Source organism: Osmerus mordax, chromosome 24 (genome assembly GCF_038355195.1).
Source record: "Osmerus mordax isolate fOsmMor3 chromosome 24, fOsmMor3.pri, whole genome shotgun sequence".
Taxonomy (NCBI): domain Eukaryota; kingdom Metazoa; phylum Chordata; class Actinopteri; order Osmeriformes; family Osmeridae; genus Osmerus; species Osmerus mordax.
Genome location: NC_090073.1, coordinates 1,261,062 through 1,281,482, shown reverse-complemented (window position 1 = coordinate 1,281,482; position 20,421 = coordinate 1,261,062). Strand labels below are relative to the sequence as shown.

At 41.6% G+C, this 20,421-nt stretch overlaps 1 protein-coding gene across 4 annotated transcripts in view; it reads right to left on the bottom strand.

Moving 5' to 3' along the window:
• Positions 1–332: 332 nt before the first annotated feature.
• Positions 333–20,421, bottom strand: part of rasgrf2b (Ras protein-specific guanine nucleotide-releasing factor 2b) — an 83,072-nt gene continuing 62,983 nt past the window's right edge. For all 4 annotated transcript variants that reach the window (XM_067227568.1, XM_067227569.1, XM_067227570.1 and 1 more), the window contains 6 exons: positions 8,454–8,538; positions 7,952–8,149; positions 1,234–1,313; positions 971–1,088; positions 531–599; positions 333–425 (listed from right to left, as the gene is read on the bottom strand). In XM_067227568.1, coding sequence (XP_067083669.1) covers positions 333–425; positions 531–599; positions 971–1,088; positions 1,234–1,313; positions 7,952–8,149; positions 8,454–8,538 — 643 coding nt within the window. The remainder of the gene's footprint in view (positions 426–530; positions 600–970; positions 1,089–1,233; positions 1,314–7,951; positions 8,150–8,453; positions 8,539–20,421) is intronic.

The following is a 20,421-nucleotide window of genomic DNA, read 5'->3' as shown; positions in this document are numbered from 1 at the left end:
CTCAGAACAGTAGAATGTTCTTTCTCTGGGACCAGAGGAACTGCAGCTCACACTCGTTATATCTTCTCCGGGTGATGAATGATGAGCTCACACATACATCAAGAGCCCGCCTTCAGAAAGGGTATCCCTCATCCCTCTCTCCACTCATTCAGCAGACCTCTGTCATGCCTCTCGCCATCAGGCTTTTTCTTCTTTCCTTCTTCCCTCTTATAAAAGATTGCCAGTCAGTTATCACCTCCATCACCTCTAGTTTCATTACACTGGATATGATTGGCCAACGCCCATGCAGGGGAAATGCAGGTTTGACAGGCTTCCATTGGTCCAGACAGTTCTCAGGCTGTAAGGCGGGGCTCAATCTTGAGGGACAAATCATAGAGAGTGTCCTCATCCATGATCAGAGTCTTATCCAGGAGATATTGGGTAACCTGGAAAAGAGGAAGGAGATTTGCGTGTTTTTTATGCATACAATACAGGGTTGCCACCGCATGTGTGTGTGTGTATGTGTGCAAGCGTGCATGAATGTGTCTTACCTTAGGTTGGTGTTCTATCCTGTAGGGTGTCTGCTGAAACTGACGTATCTCTCTAATAATGTGGGAAATCTGAACACACACACCACCAAGTATCAGTAGTGCATCAATTACGGTTTGATTCCCCGCCATGCCAAATGACATTGTGTCCTTGGGCAAGGCACTTCACCCTACTTGCCTCGGGGGAATGTCCCTGTACTTACTGCAAGTCGCTCTGGATAAGAGTGTTTGCTAAATGACTAAATGTAAATGTAATTACAGTGTTAGTGGGCCTGTGTCTGTGTATATGTGGTATTGTCTGTGTGTGTGTGTGCATACAGGGTGTTTCTGTTTGCGCACAGTTTTTTTTGTGTTTGTGTGCATGTGTGTCTTTACCTGGTCACGTGTATGGATATGCATGCCTGTGTGTGTGCATGGGACCTGCGTGTGTCTGTGTGTGTTACCATCCTCATCTTGGAGAAGTTGACCAGGCCTTCCTCAGTGATGTTGGGGGTCCCCTCCTCAATGAAGGCCAGGTCTGTCAGATACATCCCCAGGTATGGCACACAGGGGGGGTTGCAGCTGGGGGAGTACATTCAATATTGTGTTCTCGTGTGTCATCGGTCAGGTGTCATGTGTCAGACGTGGTGTGTGTCAAGTGTCATGTATCATTTGTCATGTGTGTGATTTGTGTCATGTTTGATGTGTTGTGTGGGATGTGTCTCACTTCTTGAGAGTCTCTCTCAGGTTTTTGAACCTCCCCTCAGATGAAATAGTCTTCTGTAGCTTGTCCATCAGGGCCTTAGTCTGGAGGACCAAACAACCAACAAACAAGCATCAATGCTATAACTGTACACATAACCATTGTTTAACCAAGTTTTCCACTGTTCTAAATCATAGAATTGTTATTGGGTGTGCTCAAGCCTTCGGCGAGCACAACCATTGTTCTCTCTCATATATATTTCTTTATTGGTGGCCAAGCAGCGAAGCTGCGAAGCCACCTTAACCCTCGTGCTGCCTTCGGGTCACATGACCCAAAGGTTCATAACGAACCATCGTTGTGTTTACCCAATTTTACCCAATACAAAAACAAATAAAAATAATTTTCTTTTAACCTTCGCAATGTGGGGGGTATGAGACAGCCCAACGGTTAAAAGAAAATGCTTCACTTTGTTTTTGTATGCGGTAAAGTTGTCGCAATACGACGGTGGGTCACAATGACTGATGGGTCAGAATGACCCGAAGATAACACAAGGGTTAAGTGTTTCTACCTATTCTTCTTATGAGGATTCCTCCGTTAGGAGGAAACCTATTGTTATTGTTAGTTTTATTATTATTGGGTGTGCTCACACCTTCGGCGAGCACAACCATTGTTCTCTCACATATATATTATTATTATTTATTTTTGCCCCCCTAAGGATCCGTCAAAATTTGGACTACATAGACAACGTTGGTGTCCAAAGTTTAGTCTTGGTAGCGATTGAGTTGCTTGTATTTTTATTTATGTTCCGTTGCACGGTTTAAGTTGAAATTACGTTTTTGTGGCGAAAAGTGAAGCTAACGGTGGCTAACTTGCTAGCCACAGTCACTGACGTTCCTCTAGCCGAAAATTAGTTTAGCAAACTTTAGCAGCTCGTTAACTTCTGGGAGATAGCTAGGCTAACTATAGCTTTACTGCAAGGCAGCTGCAGAAACGCCACAAGCAAAGAGGCCAGGGTGATAACTATTTACTCATTTTACTTTGTGATGAAACACGATTGTGAAGTGTAATGTACAATATAAGCTGATATTATTAACCCTAGTGTTATCTTCGAGTCATTCTGACCCATCAGTCATTGTGACCCACCGTCGTATTGCGACAAATTTAACGCATACAAAAACAAAGTGAAGCATTTTCTTTTAACCGTTGGGCTGTCTCAGTGTACCTGTGGTTTCAAACCAGTGTAGCTCACTGCAACGCTGTAGCCTACGCGAGACATAGTAGCTAACAAAAACATATCCACAGCTGCGACAGAACAGAACATGTTTGGCACTCCCTTTACTTAAATCAAAAGTATTTCAATAGGTGAAACTATCTGACTACTAACCTGAACTTCATTGCCACAGCCTAAACTTTGTCAATCTGTTCATGAAAATAATGAATTTCAGCCTAACGCCTGGGACACACTGCCTGCGATCTGCTGCGACGCGCCTGTTATCAAATGGGACCGACCACACTGGCTGCGAAGCGTCGCAATCGCCTGCGATCGTTTCGGGAGCTGGTCGAATTTTTTCACGAGACGCTTGCGAAATCGGCTGCAGGATGATTAAATACACCATATTAGTTGATATATTTGAATAAAAAAACATGTTATTAAGATTTTACTCCATTAATTGTAGACTACGGTGAACATTTGTAAAGTTGTAGACTTTATAGACCAATTATCACCCTTGACAGTTGTGCTTGACACAACTGTCAAGCATGCTCAACTGCGCATGTCGGCTGCAAAAGACGAACTTCTCCCAGGTATAATACACTTGGAGTGTCGATCAGGTCATCATATATCTCCTGCCACTGGATTTCAGAGCTTGACAGTAACTTTTTGAGGCACTTTTCCTTTGGACAAGTACATTTAAGGTTCATTTGTCCATGCAAAAAAGTTACTTGACCCCCGATACCTTTAAATAGCCTGACCAAGTGATAGGGCAAAACTAGCCTGGCTAACGGAGGTCTCTTTCTTAGGCAAATGACGAATGAAACAGGCTCGGTTAAAGAAATCCGAGATGCTTGCTATTTTCAGCAGGCTCGTATCTACAAAAGGCAGTCCTCCCTGACGTTTAAAGTGTAGAATGGAGTGAAATACAACATTGTGCACACTGCCAGTGAGCGACCCGAGTCTGACTGAGGCTAACGACGTCAAAACAGTGTAACGGGGACGCAGTCTCACTCAGATTGCCAGTTTTACACAAATCACAAAAATAATGGGACCAGCTGGCTAAAAGCAGAATTCCCATATCTCTTTAAAGCTGCCCTGCTCGACTTTTTAGGTGTAGAATTGACTGTAAAACTGTAGAATTATGAACTTTGTGACATGACGTGAAGACATGGTTGCCGCATAAGACTATGCGGTCTACCGGGCAACATTCTCACTCAAATTTCAAGACTTTCGTAACCCAAATCAAAATTCTGATGTGACAGATCAATGGGGAATCGCTTTTTCTCAGGCTGTCCTCCTCGAGCTTTTTGGTCTTTTTAAATAAAACTATTTGTATAATCCGTGTACTTCTCTAGCCATTATAAAGGCTATCCTTTCCCGGTTTTCTGCAGCCACATTGCGCGTGCATCCCGAATGTTTACAAATAAATAATTAGTCTATAATTACACAATGTTGGTAACGAACGTCCTTTACATGTGGTTACCCTGATGAAAACGAATGAAAATCAACGGATTGATCCGTTGAGGTAGCATGCCCGTAGATGTTTTGTTTGTTTGAGAGAAATGAGTTGTCACGCGTTGCACACAACACACACGCATGCAGACATAGCCTACCGAGAGAGAACCCACAAGTCGATTTCTAAAATCAGCATCAAATGAATTCTCGAAGTTGAAACACACAGGGAGTTGTTGTATGACCCCCAGCAACAATTTTACAAAGACAACGTAGATAAGAATCAATGCTGGGATATAGCTAATGCCATGTTTATGTACCATGTCAGCATAAAGGAAAGCTCAGAGTAGCTGAAAGGCTTGGTGACCGGTGTTACGTCCCAACTGGTTCCCAATTTAACTGGTTCCCCAGCTGTGCGTGCAACTATCAGTCTGCCTCTATCACCAGATTCGTCACAAATTCACAAACATATTACTGGCAATTGTCACGTCAGATCTCATATTTGCTGCGGCAAATGGCCTATAGCCTACGTGCGCACTACATTAGGCTACCATTCGCGACAAAATAAAACATTTGCAGGCTAGCATGAAGTGGGATTCGATCGCACTAGAGCAAGAATACATGCGCACCATAGTCCGTTGATTTACACCGCGAGCTATACCAGCTCACACATTTTAGCTAAATCGTTGCGTATTTGTTAACTACGTTGGCCTTCAGGTAAAACTTTGATTTGGCTTCTTCTGAATCAACTGGTTCCCGTAGACACTACCCGAATGTAGGCTACTATGCACGTATTTGGGGTTGTTTTGGAGGCAATAGCCGTATTTTCCACGACATCACAGCTCCTTCTGACACCACATAATAAAAATTCATACTAAGAACGTCGCTGCTAACCCAGACAATACGATCAAAATACGCTTAACACAACATGGAACCATTCAATTCCTATGCGATTTCGTGTAGCCTATGGCTGAGTGTTTCTTCGCTATATCTTTTGAAATCAATTCATTTCATAATTGTATATTCTGAACAAATGTAGTGAGCACTACATTACAGCCATTCACGCCATAATAAATGGAACTCCAAATACGTGATGAGAAGCCTACATTCGGGTAGTGTCTATGGGAACCAGTTGATTCAGAAGAAGCCAAATCAAAGTGTTACCTGAAGGCCAACGTAGTTAACAAATACGTAACGATTTAGCTAAAATGTGTGAGCTGGTATAGCTTGCGGTGTAAATCAATGGACTATGGTGCACACATATTTTTGCTCTAGTGCGATCGAATCCCACTTCATGCGAGCCTGCAAATGTTTTATTTTGTCTCCATTTATTTTGTCGAGAATGGTAGCCTAATGTAGTGCGCACATAGCCTATAGGCCTACTTTCATATTTGCCGCAGCATATATGAGATCCGACTTGAAAATTGCCAGTAATATGTTTGTGAATTTGTGACGAATCTGGTGATAGAGGCAGACTGATAGGTGCACGCACAGCTGGGGAACCAGTTAAATTGGTAACCAGTTGGGACGTAACACCGGCACGGAGAAATGTGCGTCTGGTGTGAACAGCTTTTGCTCAGTCGTAGCCGATCGTGGCGCTGCGCGGCGCGTCCAGGCACTTCGCAGCCAGTGTGTCCCAGGCGTAAACCGTACAACGGAACGTTAAATCGAATTTAACCAACGCAATCACTACCAAGACGAACACAGCAGTAGTCTAGTACTGTACTGTAGTAGTACAATTTACCGGGGCAGCTTCTCCACACAGGGCTATATCGCATTTTGCGTTGTTACTGACAATGATCGCTACCAGTGAGCTTTTTTATAAATGAGCGATTTTCCCCTAAATAAATCTTATTTACGTTTTTGTGGGCATATTTTCAGTTAGAAGATGGTACTGTTTGAATCGCGATTCCATCTAAGATAGCTATTGCCGGTAACGCCGTTGTTAGAATAAGCTTCAAAGGGGGTTCTTAATTATGGAAGCAAATCGTGACCAAAATTAAAATGCATTTGCAGAAATGCTTTTTCATTTTAAGAATGTGGCTGCATTATTTGACTCATAAATGAAATTAGTAATCAATCATCCTATTTGCATTTTAATTTTCTTCTTCAAGAGTGCTCAATCTTTCACTTAATTAAAATGAAATAGACATTTGAGATTTAATAAAAAAAATATGCCCCAGCAAATAGATACCAAAATTCAATTTGAAATGTAAAATTTGAAAATTAAAATGCATTTGCAGAAATGCTTTTTCATTTTAAGAATGTGTAATGTGTAACTGTTTAAACTTGGGCCAAATATGACAACCGCTTGCCACAGGAAAAACTGCTTATAATTTTCCACAGTAACTGAACACGTTATTTTCCAGCACTGAGAATAGCTCACTAAGTTGGTGTCCTGGCAAGGGCAACGTAAGAGGTTAGAATCCAGCCAAAGCCAGCAAGCCTGTCATGTCACTGGTTATCTGTTTACACTATCAAACCTCACCTCGCTCTATCAAAATGATCTTAGATTTTCGAAAACGTTTATTTACAGCCAATCGAAAATGGCAGCAGAGCCGCCAAACAGAAAGTTGTGTCATATCTGTTTCAGAACCGTGTTCTAAAGAGGTCCACAAAAAGGTCAAATCATTTAACCTCTAAGGGGCGCTGCAATAAGCAAAAATCTGTTTCAGCCAATAACTGTTGATTTGTTTGCCTTAAAGGTCCCATGGCTTGAAAATGTCACTTTATGAGGTTATTTAACATTAATATGAGTTCCCCTAGCCTGCCTTTGATCCCCCAGTGGCCAGACATTTTGATAAGTGTAAACCAAGCTATGGGTATTCTTCTCCGCCTTTGAGAAAATGAAAGCTCAAATTTAGTCATTTAGCAGACACTCTTATCCCGAGCGACAAAAAGGTCCGATCTGGAATTTTCCCCTTATGTTGTCATAAGGGGAAAGGTTACCTCCCCTTTCTCTGCTTTGCCTGCCCAGATAATTTGGCCCGCCAATGAGAAAAGGAGCTAAGAGGTTTTTCCTCAAGAGACATTATGGCTTGCAAACAACCGAAGCATGGCAGTTCGCCCCGCCTCTCTCCTCCTCATACAGACACAGAAATGGCACGTCCTAAGGAAAGCTCATTGTGGGACTGCTTGTAGTGGCTGTTATTCTGCACCAAGGCTGAATTTTGGGAAAGAGACTTCAGATACAGTACTAGGGGACCACTAAGGCTTATATAAAAGTATCCAAAAACAGCATGTCTTGGGACCTTTAATTAAGTGATTACTTTTTCTGGTGACATATTGGGAGATCCCATTGGTGAAACATGTCAACTTGCGATACCAGCCGAATTGTTGCGACCGCCAATTTAAATTCATGAATAAAAGTCCAAGCTTTACAAAAGTTATCACATGGTTTTTAGATTTTCAAAACCGTTTGTACGTCGGCAAAGAAGCCTCCAAAAAGGAAGCAAGGTAAGCAGATCTTTGCAGCATCCTTGGTCTATGGACCCTGTTCTAAAGATGTCCAAAAAGGTTTGTGAATTTGACCTCTAGGGGCGCTGCACTAAACACAGATTTTGCACTGGCCGTCTTCAGACCAACCCTCACAAATGTTATCAAAAGTTTTTTTCGAAACCATTTCCGTAGATGTCTAAAATGTTTTTTCATCATTTAACCTGCTTGGCCCCCTCATTGCTGCTTGCAGCTATATTTTTATTTACGTTCCGTTGCACGGTTTAGGAGCTTACAATGTTTTTGTGGCAAAAAGTGCCTTGTGTGGCACAAGGGAACTCAGTGCTAGCCTAACGTCACAACGTCATCAGACGTTAGCAATGACGCATAGATAAGATGTTCTATCAGCGAGCCCTCAGCATTAGTACCCTAGCTAAAAATCTAGGAAAGTTGAGGCTACCTTTCGCTAGGTACCTACTTAATATCTTAATCTGCTAGACAACTAGACTTCTGCTGTGTGGGAATCGCAGGAGCTAACCAGTCGAAGGGCGTACAAAAATACAGGAGCACAACCCATAATTTCCCCAGAAATTGTACCCTCTCTAGTTCTTCACTTGAATACTGAGTAGATCCGGTGTGCACCTGCTTGCTGACTTTGGCCCATGTCTTCTTCAACCTGTAGATAGCGCTGCGGTTGAGGGCAGATGTGATCTCCAGGACACCATTGTAGTTGTTGAGGCAGCGGCAGATGTCGGCCACGGCCACCCACTTCTCTATGGAGCTGGCTCGGGAGCCCACATCTGTGTGGGTCATGATCTGAGACGCCACCAGGTTACTCATCTGGGTGGGGGAAAGCCGAGGAAAGAGAAAAACCAGAGAGGAGAGAGAGACCAGTGAAGAGAGAGATTGATGGAAAGGAAAAGAAAAATGAAGATCAAGACTGTTCAGTTTGTTTTCTTGTTCATGTCTACTGATGCTTTGGCAATATAAACAAAGTTTGTCAAGGTAGAGAGATATCCAGTTAGGTAATAACAGTGGAGCTGGTACAGAGGCACCTACTAACAAACAGACAGACAGGACCCACTGACCGACAGACAGGACGTACCGACAGACAGGACCTACTGATAGACGGATAGGAACTCACATCATTGAAGTGCTGACTGGTCTTCATGATGTAGGGTGTTCTCTCTGTCTTGTCCACCTTCATCCACCCCTGGCCCAGGAACTCCCTGACACACACACACACACAGTCAACTAATGTTAAGTTCACAAGTACAAGGTATCACACCATAAACCTAAAGGGACACATACACACACACACAAACACTGCATAGATCAGGGGTGGGGAACGTCCGGCCCGCCATGGCACTGCAGGAACCATATTATTAGGTGCATTATGCGTTGGCAGCAGCACTATTTTAATATCTCTCTGTTAGAGAGTCGCGTCCAGTCGCTTGAGGAAGAACGTATGCTAGTAACTTTAGATGCGACTGGCGCAACATCACTGGCAGGGAGTCCTAGCGCTAGGGAGGACTCAAGATTAGCCCCACCGGTTTCACCTTTGCAGCATGGTGGGAGTGGGACTCCTCAGACGTTAGTGATTGGTGACTCCATCACTCGTAACATTAGATTGGAGCAACCAGCGACAGTTTACTGTGTACCTGGGGCCAGAGCTACCGACATAGAAGCTAATCTTAGGGTGCTGGCTAGCACTAGGGCTAAGGCAAAGGCCCAAGTTAAGGCACATGGCGCACGCACTGATGATAGGTATGAGAATATTGTCATTCATGTCGGCACCAATGATGTTAGGCTAAGGCAGTCAGAGGTCACGAAGGTTAATATAGCTTGGGCATGTGACCTTGCCCAAAAGATGTGTCGGCATCGAGTAATAGTCTCTGGTCCACTACCTGTTAGGGGGACTGACGAGATCTACAGCAGACTTGTCTCTCTTAACCGCTGGTTGGCTCGCTTCTGTTCAGAACAGGGTTTAGGATTTGTAGATAACTGGTCTCGTTTCTGGGCCAAACCTGGCTTGTTGAAAAGTGACGGGCTCCATGGAGAGGAGAAGAGGTGCTTTTCTATTGTCTAGGAATATTGAAGCTATTTTAGAGCAGGCCTGACACTCACTAGAACAAGCTCTCTTAGAGAGTCTGATAGGTATGTTGTGAGCTGTTGGGGGCCCGATAGCCTAGCTTGTAGTGTAGCCAGTGTGGTTGCTGATGTCGTTTTTCCCATTGAGACGGTGTCGGTCCCCCGCCCTTTCTCTAAATTTCGGCCTTCAAGTATTAGGAATTATACCAATTTAATATGTATTCAGCCTTGCTCCCCCGTTGCTCTTCCTACTAAGTTTTCTGATGACAGTGCCACCTTCTCAGAAGAATCATCTACATCTAAAGCTGCCAAAAACCTATACTGTAATGTTGGGCTCCTAAACATCAGATCTCTATCCACAAAGGCCGTTTTGATTAATGATCTAATGTCTGAATGCAGCCTGGACTTGATTGGACTCACCGAAACCTGGTTAAAACCTGATGAATATTCCCCCCTGAATGAAGCATCGCCTCCGGATTTTGCGTACTCACACATCCCTCGTGTATCAAAGAAAGGTGGTGGTGTTGATATGATATATAAAGCTAGCTTCAACCTCAGCCTAAAATCTGTAAATACCTTTAAATCATTTGAAATAATTTGCATGAAACCACCAACTACTTTAAAAAGGAATAATGCTACTACTCCTGCCCCCCCTCCCTAATTTTGTATAGTTTCTCTATACCGGCCCCCCGGCCCGTATTCCCTCTTCGTGGAGGAATTTGCAGATTTTAGTGCTGATCTTGTGACATATACTGATAACATCTTAATTATGGGTGATTTTAACATTCATGTGGATGACCCAAAAGATCCTTTAAGTAAGGCCTTTACTGCTCTAATGTATTCCACAGGTCTCACTCAGGTGGTTTCCAAACCTACCCATCTTCATTCGCATACATTGGATTTAGTTCTCACGCGGGGAATCAGGATTAGTGACGTCATTGTCCACCCCCACAATCCTATATTATCAGACCATTGCCTGGTCACCTTCAAAATGGACCTCTGCCAGAGCCTTGGAGGCACTCAGAATATTTCTACTAGCCACTGCATAACCCCAAACACAGCTCTGGAACTGGCTAATATTCTACCCGCTGCACTAGAAGCACTTGACGTCCCAAATAAATCATTAAATACTAAAACGAGGGATCTGAATTTGGTTCTTCATCTATCCCTAGACTCTGTTGCCCCTCTCAAACAAAGGAAAAGAAAGGACAAGAAACTGGCTCCATGGTATTCAGAGGAAACCCGCACTCTCAAGAAGTCCACTAGAAAACTAGAACATAAGTGGCATACCACTAAATTGGAGGTTTTCCGCCTGGCCTGGAAGGACAGCCTAATGGAGTACAAGCAAGTCCTCATCAGGTCCAGATCAGAATATTTCTCTAGGTTGATTAGTAAGAACAAACACAACACTAAGTTCCTATTTGATACTGTTGCAAAACTCAATAAGTAAAGTAAGTTATGTTAGTTCAGATCTCTCTCCCAATGATTTCTTAGATTTCTTTGACCAAACAATCTATGCAATAAGGGACAAACTACAGACTAGTCCTGGAGGAGTGGCCATCAACACTGAACTTTCCCCTACACCAAGCATGCTGCATGTTGCGGCTCTCACTCACTTTAACCCTATTTCTATGGAAGCGTTCATCGAGCTGATAGACTCCTCGAAACCCACTAGCTGCCTTCTCGATCCCCTCCCTGCCAAACTCTGTAGGGAACTTCTCCCTATTATTGGACCACCCATGCTTAGTATTATTAATGAATCTATTGTAATTGGCCAAGTCCCCAACGATTTCAAACAAGCTATTATTAAGCCCCTTCTTAAAAAAACAAACCTGGATCCAGGTTGTCTTAGCAACTACAGGCCAATTTCAAATTTTCCATTTCTCTGCAAAATTTTAGAAAAGGCTGTGGCACAACAGCTCACTGAGCACCTCTCCTCAAATCAGCTTTATGAACCTCTCCAATCTGGATTTCGTCTCCACCACAGCACTGAAACTGCATTAGCCAAGGTAGTCAATGATCTACTGTTAGCCTCTGACGCGGGTTCTATCTCTGTCCTGGTTCTTCTAGACCTAAGTGCTGCTTTTGACACGGTGGATCATGAGATTCTCTTGGAACGTATGGAGAACTATGTTGGGATTTCTGGTACGTCACTTCAGTGGTTTAGATCGTATCTATCTGATAGATCACAATATGTCCACTATGATGGCTGCTCATCCAGGAGCTCCACTGTAAAATACGGAGTACCACAGGGTTCAGTTCTAGGCCCTCTGTTATTTTCACTCTATATGCTGCCTTTAGGAAACATAGTTAGAAGCTCTGGGGTAAATGTTCACTGTTATGCAGATGATCCTCAGCTATATATGTCTATAAAGTCTGGAGAATTTCCACATGCTATGGCAAAAAGTGTTTCTAGGTTGAGAGCTGGAGGTAGGGCGTTCTCATATAGAGCACCTCTTCTCTGGAACAAATTACCTGTCTCAATTAAGGAGTCTGATACTGTTTCGACATTTAAAATTAGGTTAAAAACGTTATTGTTTAGTCAATTCTACGACTGTTAAAGGTAAGTATGTTACTAGTTGGAGGCAACGGGGGACGGGTTGTTTCCATCCTTATTCTATACGTATAACTTATTTTAGAGTTCTCTTCCCCTGGAACAGATTTCATGTTCCAACCGAGGGGGGCTGTCGCTGTCTTGGTGTGTGGGGCTGCATCAAATACCCCTTTTTTGCTCTGTTAAATTGCTGCACCAGTCCAAACTTGACCGATGGGGATCTCATTCTTTTATGACTGTAACTGTTAGCTGCTCCTGGCATTCTCTAATCCCTGCTCTCCTCTCTCTGTCCCCCCCACACACACATCCCTTGTGGTGTGGGGGGTTTGAGTTGTCAGCACCTGCCTGGTCATCGGTCGGCCAACGCTGGACCTGGTCGCGAGTCTCCCGGTCCTGTCCTACATCTATAAAGTTGAACAATGGATTTTGGTGTTTCAAAACCCATCGACACTGTATGACTATGTTTAGCCTGTGTTCTGCTCCTCTCTCTCACCAACCGTCTCTGGAGGAGGGGATCCCTCTCTGAATTGCTCCTCCCAAGGTTTCTTCCATTTTTTCTCCTGTTGAGAGTTTTTCTGGGAGTTTTTCCTTGTCTTCCTTGAGGGTTTAGGTTGGTTGAGGGGAAGTTCTATGGGCGTATGTGAAGCCCTCTGTTACATGCTTGCATGTAAAAAGGGCTATACAAATAAATTGGATTTGATTTGAATATGTGGAAGAGGACCGTGGAGGCTCGCAGCGTTGCGTACCAATGTAGCCACGTTGTTGGTTTGGGCTAAGCCCCGAATGTTTACAACTTATAGCTCCGCGCCTGATTAACACTCAGATCCATAAGCAGTCTCAAAAATGGTAGCAATATAAAAAATAATACGATCCCTTTCCGTAATCATGATACCCCCCAAGAAATGTTCGATGCACCCCTAGTCAAAGCAGGCTGCATCCGTGACAGCTTATATCACAAACCTCACCAGAGAAGCAGTTCCAGCCATCACATTAGGGGTGAGTTAATTACATGTTTGACCAAATATAGCAGGCACATTTTTAAGTTGATAATTCTGTACGGCCCCCGAATGATTTTATAAATATCTAAATGGCCCTTGGCATAAAAAAGATTCCCCACCCCTGGCATAGATGATCAATACGTAATTACAAAGAAAACACAAACACACACATTATAAACAGCAACGTTATTCACACCCAACTGCAGAGTTTAATTTTTACATTTAGTTTTAGTTTTATAAGTTTTATAAGCAAATCAAAACTTGAATGTACAGTAAGTAATGTAACATTAAATAATGTATTTAAACTCAAACTTGTGTGGTGCGTCGCTGGCTTCAGTGGCACAGCCTAAACTTTATGTCAAAAGAAACGTTCTAATTTCCGGCGCTTTAAAACAATCCCTCACTCAGTGAAGTTTGGCTAGCCACCGCAACTAGCTTGCTCGTAGCAAACCTCTTTTGAACTAGCCAATTCTCCCTAAATAGATGTCAAGCTTATTTACGTTTTTGGGGGCATATTTTCAGTTAGCAGATGGTACTCTTTGAATCGCAATTCCATCTGAAATACTGCCGGTGACAACGTTGTTACAGTAGTTTGTTTCAAAGGAGGTTCTTAATGAATTACGCAATATGAGTAGGCTAAATGCTTGAAAAATGTCACTAGAAGAGAAAAACTTAAGGGGACGGACCCACCTGCAACCGATGCAAGCAAGCACACCCTACAATTTCCCCAGAAATTGTACCCTCTCTAGTTATTGGGTGTGCTTGACTTCGGCAAGAGCACAACCTTTGTTCTCTCACATATATATTATTGTGAGAATGCTGTTAATTTCTCACTATTGTTTTCCTGTTTCTCTTTATTATTCCAACTTCTTAGTTCTGACATTTTTTCTGACTGTTTTTTTGGCCTTTAACTAGTCCTGCATACTTTCACCGATTCCTTCAATTTTTGTATCAAAACGTTCAGCTCCTTCAGGAGTTGGCTATGACTTTTGGTATTTCTCACTTTTATACTTTTCAAAATAATAAGGTTTTTGTGCAAATTATTCTCCCATTAAAAGTAATGGTAAATCCTTTCAAATCATTAAAAAGCTTCCTCCTCTTTCAAACGTAACTACTTCAGCATACTTTCAGCTAGAGACACCATTCAACCTTTAAAATGTTCACAAGACATTCAGCTATTCCCAAATGATTTAGCATTTTCAAATATTCAGCCAGTTTTGAATTATGACAGTTTGAATACATTAAAATGTTTGCTCCTTCTTGATTTTTATGAATGAGCAGCAAGCTGCCTGCTCTTTTTCTTATATTCAACTAAATTGTCAAACAAATTCCTCTAACTTTCATATAGTTTAACTTACAGAAACAAATACCTTAAAATAACTACTAAAATTCGTCAGAGAAAGCCGAAGGAACAAGATTTTGAAACTGCCGATAGAGTCATATTTCTGACCACACAGACATATAAAGGATATCTCTGGTTTCGGTTTTCTTGGGTCTCGGAAAATATCCTTATTTTTTGGATTGGACGTACAGTTTTGCATCTAAGTTAACTTGTTTGAGGTGTGGATTCTAGCTACATTTCTGTTATTCTCTCTTATAATCGAGCTAGCGCGATGGCTCCATAACTAAAAACGGTTTCACTTTTTCTCCACAATCGACCAAATTGGCCAAACAAGGTATGTACATTGAGCTTAAAGTGTACATAATCTAGCTAGATCGTTTTTATTTTTGCAAGTTTCACAGAAATCTGCAAAAATCGAGGCTCAAGACTGTCATAAACAGCCAAACCGGGGTCGCGTAACGTTAAGTGTTTGCTGCAGCTGGCGTTAATCCTACGAACAAACGCTTCGTAACTGGAAAGTTTTTACTTTTAATTGACGATATTGAACACAGATGTTAAGTAACTTGTCTTTACTCTAAATATATTCTCTGTTTTCAATTTGAAGCAGTAAATCTAACACAGTAGGAATCCGCTCACTCCGCTTTGACTAATATGTTTTCTCAGTCCACCATACATTAGACGAGCTAATTTTCAATCACTTTCAATACAAGATACAGGCCATGTTAGAGTTGATACATATATATATTAGGGCTGTCAACGAATATTCTATATTCGAATATATATTCGAATAGTGGTTAAAACAGAAATTCGAATGTGAAAATTAATATTCGAATGTAAAAAAAAAGTTACAAAAATAAAAATAAAACACAACTGCCTCAGCGTCCCTGCTGACGGTTGACTCGCGTGGAATATGGCAGAATGTGCAGAACCCAGCTTGACCGCAGCAGAGAAAGTGATTGTAACCCCAAAAAATCTAAAGAGTGATGTCTGGAAATATTTCGGATTTTGGTCAGTTGATGGTAAACTTGTTGAGCCTACAGCTAAAGTAGTGTGTAAACTATGTAAGCTAGAGTTAGCTTACCATTCAACAACTAGCAACTTGAGGCTACATCTCCATGTTTACCACAGCACAGCTAGCTCGGGGGGGTTCAATGTTGGTTCTATACTGTAAAACTTCAATTAATGTTAATAATATTTGTTTCAATCACTGGAATGAAGCCTGCCATATTTGGGACAAGAATCGCGACCTTAAATTGCTTGCACAAAACTCTTGATCAGAACTCAACATTTGTTTATTGTTGTCGTTAATTTTACACCGCTATGCGCAGAGAGCGCGACGGTGCGGGAGAGAGAGAGAAAGAAAGAGTGCGTGTGTGCGAGCGAGCGGCCAAGGTCTGCGGTCTTGGCCATTAGTTAATTTACTTTTTGTGTAGGTTATATGTTGTTAAATATGTTTAAACTTAGGCTTACCTAAAGTATACAAGTAGTTGTATCTCGTTGTATTAATTTGTCCAATTATTGACGTGCCTAATGTGCAACCAGAAATTCGAATATATTCGAATATATGTGTTTTTTTTAAAGGAATATTCTAACGTCATTTTTGAGAAATTTTGACAGCCCTAATATATATATATATATACATACATAATTGTGTGGGCAATGTAGAACAGCAGACAGATTTTAAATATTATCTTTTGTTTTAAAGTTATGGCTATTCTAGTGACACTACGACTGTCATCATAGCTGCCACAGAACGGCGAAACCAGGTCATACTGTACAGTAGCTAGCTACGTTCTTCCTGCAATAACTATCGTTCGTTACCTACAAACAAATGCTTCGTGACTGAAGAGTATTTACTTTTTATTGGCGATATTGACAACAGAGGTTAAGGAACTTGTCTTTAAATCAAAAGATCGTCTCCGTTTTCAATTTGAAGCAGTATCTAGCTTACTGTAGGAAATCTCCCATTGCATCCTCTCTAGTTTCGCTTCGGCTAAAGTCAGATGGACGACGATGACGATGCATGCATTATTCACGCCTACGGTGTTAATACAGTCTGTACAAATACCACTTTGACACACTTGCAAGAAATGATCCGCTGGTTAGATAGCATGATCTTATTTAATACCCACAATACTGTAGTTCAGCTTTTTTTGCAGCAGCATTTTAATCTGAGTTCGAGTAGCTTTTGCAGTTGCACAACAAAGTCACGTAATGTGACGAGATTTAATTGGGTGTGCTCAAGCCTTCGGCGAGAGCACAACCTTTGTTCTCTCACATATATATTTATTTATTATTATTTATTTTCGCCCCCCTAAGGATCAGTCAATATTTGGACTACATACACAACGGCGGTGTCAAAAGGTTCGTCTTGGTAGCGATTGCGTTGGTTGTATTTTTATTTACGTTCCGTTGCATGGTTTAAGTAGAAATTGCGTTTTTGTGGTGAAAAGTGAAGCTAACGGTGGCTAATTTGCTAGCCACAGTCACTGACGTTACTGACGTCACTACGTCACGAATACACGCGTGACTACCTGTAGCAGAACATTCGTTTCACATCTGTTAACTTGGGGGATAGCTAGGCTAACTATAGCTTTACTGCAAGGCAGCTGCAGGAACGCCACAAGCAAAGAGGCCAGGGTGATAACTATTTACTCATTTTACTTTGTGATGTGAAACACAATTATGAAATGTAATGTACAATATTAGCTGATATTATTAAGGAAGTAGGCCCACATCTACTTTTGGAAACGGTAGTCTACTATTTCACTGAAGCATTAGCATCATGACATTAGCCTCTGTTGCCCGGGCAACACATACTACAGTGGTCTATGATGCATCTGTTTTCAATCTTTAAAATAAACATTCCTCACAAATACATTTTCGTTGTAGGATTTATTATTACATTACATTACAAGTAAACGATTTGTGGGTGAAATTACCATTACCTGTGGTTTCAAACCAGTGTTGCTCACTTAAACGCTGTAGCCTACGTGAGACAAACGACAACAAAAACACTAGAGAGGGTACAATTTCTGGGGAAATTGTAGGGTGTGCTTGCTTGCGTCGGTTGCAGGTGTTGCAAGTTTTTCTCTTGTAGTGATATTTTCAAGCATTTAGCCTACTCATATTGCATATTTCATTAAGAACACCCTTTGAAACAGCTGCGAACCCCCTTTGAAACAAGCTACTGTAACAACGTTGTCACTGGCAGTATGGAATCGCGACTGTACAGTACTGTACCGTCTGCTTACTGAAAATATGCCGGCCCCCCAAAACGTAAATAAGTTTGACATGAATGTAGGGGGAAATGGCTACTTCAAAATAAGTTTGCTAGAGGCAAGCTAGCTGCTGTTGCTCCACAGTTCACTGATTGTTTGAATGCGCCGGTAATGAGAAAGTTTCTTTTGACATAGAGTTTAGCTGTGGCATTGAAGACAGTACTACTACACACTGCCAGTGGGCGAGCCGAGTCTGACTGAGGCTAACGTCAAAACAAGCCGCGGTGTCACTCAAATTCCAAGTTTTACACAAATCACAAAAATATGCTGACCCGCTGGCTATCTTCGCAATCGTCTTATCTTTAAAACACTGCCCTCCTTCTGATTTTTTTATGTAGAATTGACCCTGGTACGAAATTAAGAAAATACTCATCAGAGATCGACAACAGCTGACGCAATCGTCAACGGAGGCTGACGGGGCTCTCACGTAGCAAACCAATCAAAGTTTTTACAGCAACCTACATTAAAATCTCACCATCTGGCTGTCTTCACAATAGTCATATCGTCATAACATTGCCCTCCTTCTGTTTTTTGGTGTAGAATTGACCGAACTATAAAATTACGAAAATACTAAACTACGATGACGATTGCATGGCTGCCGCCTGAGCAGTCTCACGGGCGAACCGCACTCGCTCAAATTACAAAGACTTTCACGACCTAAATAAAAAATCCTAGATTGCAGTTCCACTCGAAATTGCTTTCTCAACAAAACCCAATGGTTGGTAATTTTGGGGGTTGGCATTTTTCACTCATAATCCAAGCTCCAATTTGCGTGCTAGAACGTCTCTATCACGTTGTATCCATGCGTCGTTGCTAACGTGTGCTGACGTAGTGACGTAGACTAGCACTGCTACCCTTCGCCGACAGAAGACACTTTTTGCCACAAAAACGTTGTAACCTCCTAAACTGTGCAACGGAGTGTAAATAAAAATACAAGCAACTCAATCGCTACCAAGACGAAACTTTTGACACCTAGGTTGTCTATGTAGGCCAAATAATGACTGAGTTTTAGGGGGGCAAAAAGAAATAAAAAAAATAATAAAAATAATAATATATATGTGAGAGAACAAAGGTTGTGCCCTTGCCGAAGGCAAAGCACACCCAATTACACAGCTGTAGGAAGTCAAACGGCAACAGAACATGTTCGGCACTCCCCTTACTTAAATCAAAAGTCTAACTACTAACCTGAACTTCATTGCCACAGCCTAAACGTTGTCAATCTGTTCATGAAAATAATTAATTTCAGCCTAAACCGTACAACGGAACATTAAATCCAATTCAACCAACGCAATCGCTACCAAGACGAACACAACAGTAGTCTACTAGTACTGTACCGTAGTAGTACAATTTACCGGGGCAGCTTCTCCACACAGGGCTATATCGCATTTTGCGTTGTTACTGACAATGATCGCTACCAGTGAGCTTTTTATGAATGAGCGATTTTCCACTAAATAAATGTCAAGCTTATTTACGTTTTGGGGGGCATATTTTCAGTTAGCAGATGGGACTGTCTGAATCGCGATTCCATCTTCTACTGCCGGGTAACGTCGTAGAATAATCTTCAAAGGGGGTTCTTTATTAATGAATGAATGCAATGAGTAGGCTACATGCCTGAAAATATCACGAGAAGGGAAAAACTTAAAATGACGTTTAAGTCATAGAGATTAGGTCCATTTTTACACCGGTCTGCCAAATGTATTCGTTTTGATTCAACGATGAGGCTGCCTCTTGCAGGGGAAATGAGAAGACATCTATTTCATTCTACACTTCACTCGTATTTTCAGTTGTAAATGAGCAGCAAAAAAAATATGCTTTTAAATCTATTTAATCTTTATAAATAATAAGTATGCATTTTCATATAAAATATACAGAAATCAGTTGTAAAAATGTCATTCAAAAACAGACCCCTGTGCAACCGACGCAAGCAAGCACACCCTACAATTTCCCCAGAAATTGTACCCTCTCTAGTTTAAAAGTATAACACACTCACCAGGGAAAACGGCAACATCGGCAACCTTGCACCATGGATTATTATTTTTATGTCATCTTTAAATTCAGTGTCTGAACAGGACTGGGTGTGCTGTGCAGGCACACATGATTAGTTTCTCCTCCACCTTGAACCTGAAACCTAGATTCTAGGTTAGAAATGTTGCCAATGACCAATGGTTGCTACGTTACAAGAAACAAGGAACCAATCCGATTGGCCAAGGCTCTTCACTGTTCCACTGTCCTTCCACAAGTACTTTCCAGCTATGAAAAGAGTTTCAGCAACTACATTTCTGCAAACCTTTCCCTTTTCTCTACTTATTTAGCATCTTTAGGTGACTTCATTTTATAAGGATTGAAAAATAATTCAGAATATGAACAGAATTCATCTCCCATCTCCTTCTTTAAACCTTCAACTTTTTCTGCTAGGACTAATAACTTTTTTTCAGCCATTTAATCAATTCTGCCTTTTTTTCCAGCAAGTTCGTCATTCCAGTGTTGTCCTTTTAACTTCAAATTCGTTCAACCCAGACTTCAGCAACTGGTTTTCTGCTAAATTTTCACATTGTCCTGCAGCTCATCTTTCTGAATCTTTCCCCTTTTTGTTTTGCATTTTTGGTGGCCAAGCCGCGAAGCCACCTTGAGTGTTTCTACCTTTTCTTATTAGGATTCCTCCGTAAGGAGGAAACCTATTGTTATTGTTAGTTTTATTATTATTTTAATTCTTGTACCATTGGAGTCAATGGCAGCCCCTAGAACCATATGGTAACTTTTTGTGAAATTTGGCACACTCATTAAGGACAGTCCCTTCTTTATTCACACCAAGTTTCATGTCTCCCATTAGACCACTCTAGCGCCAC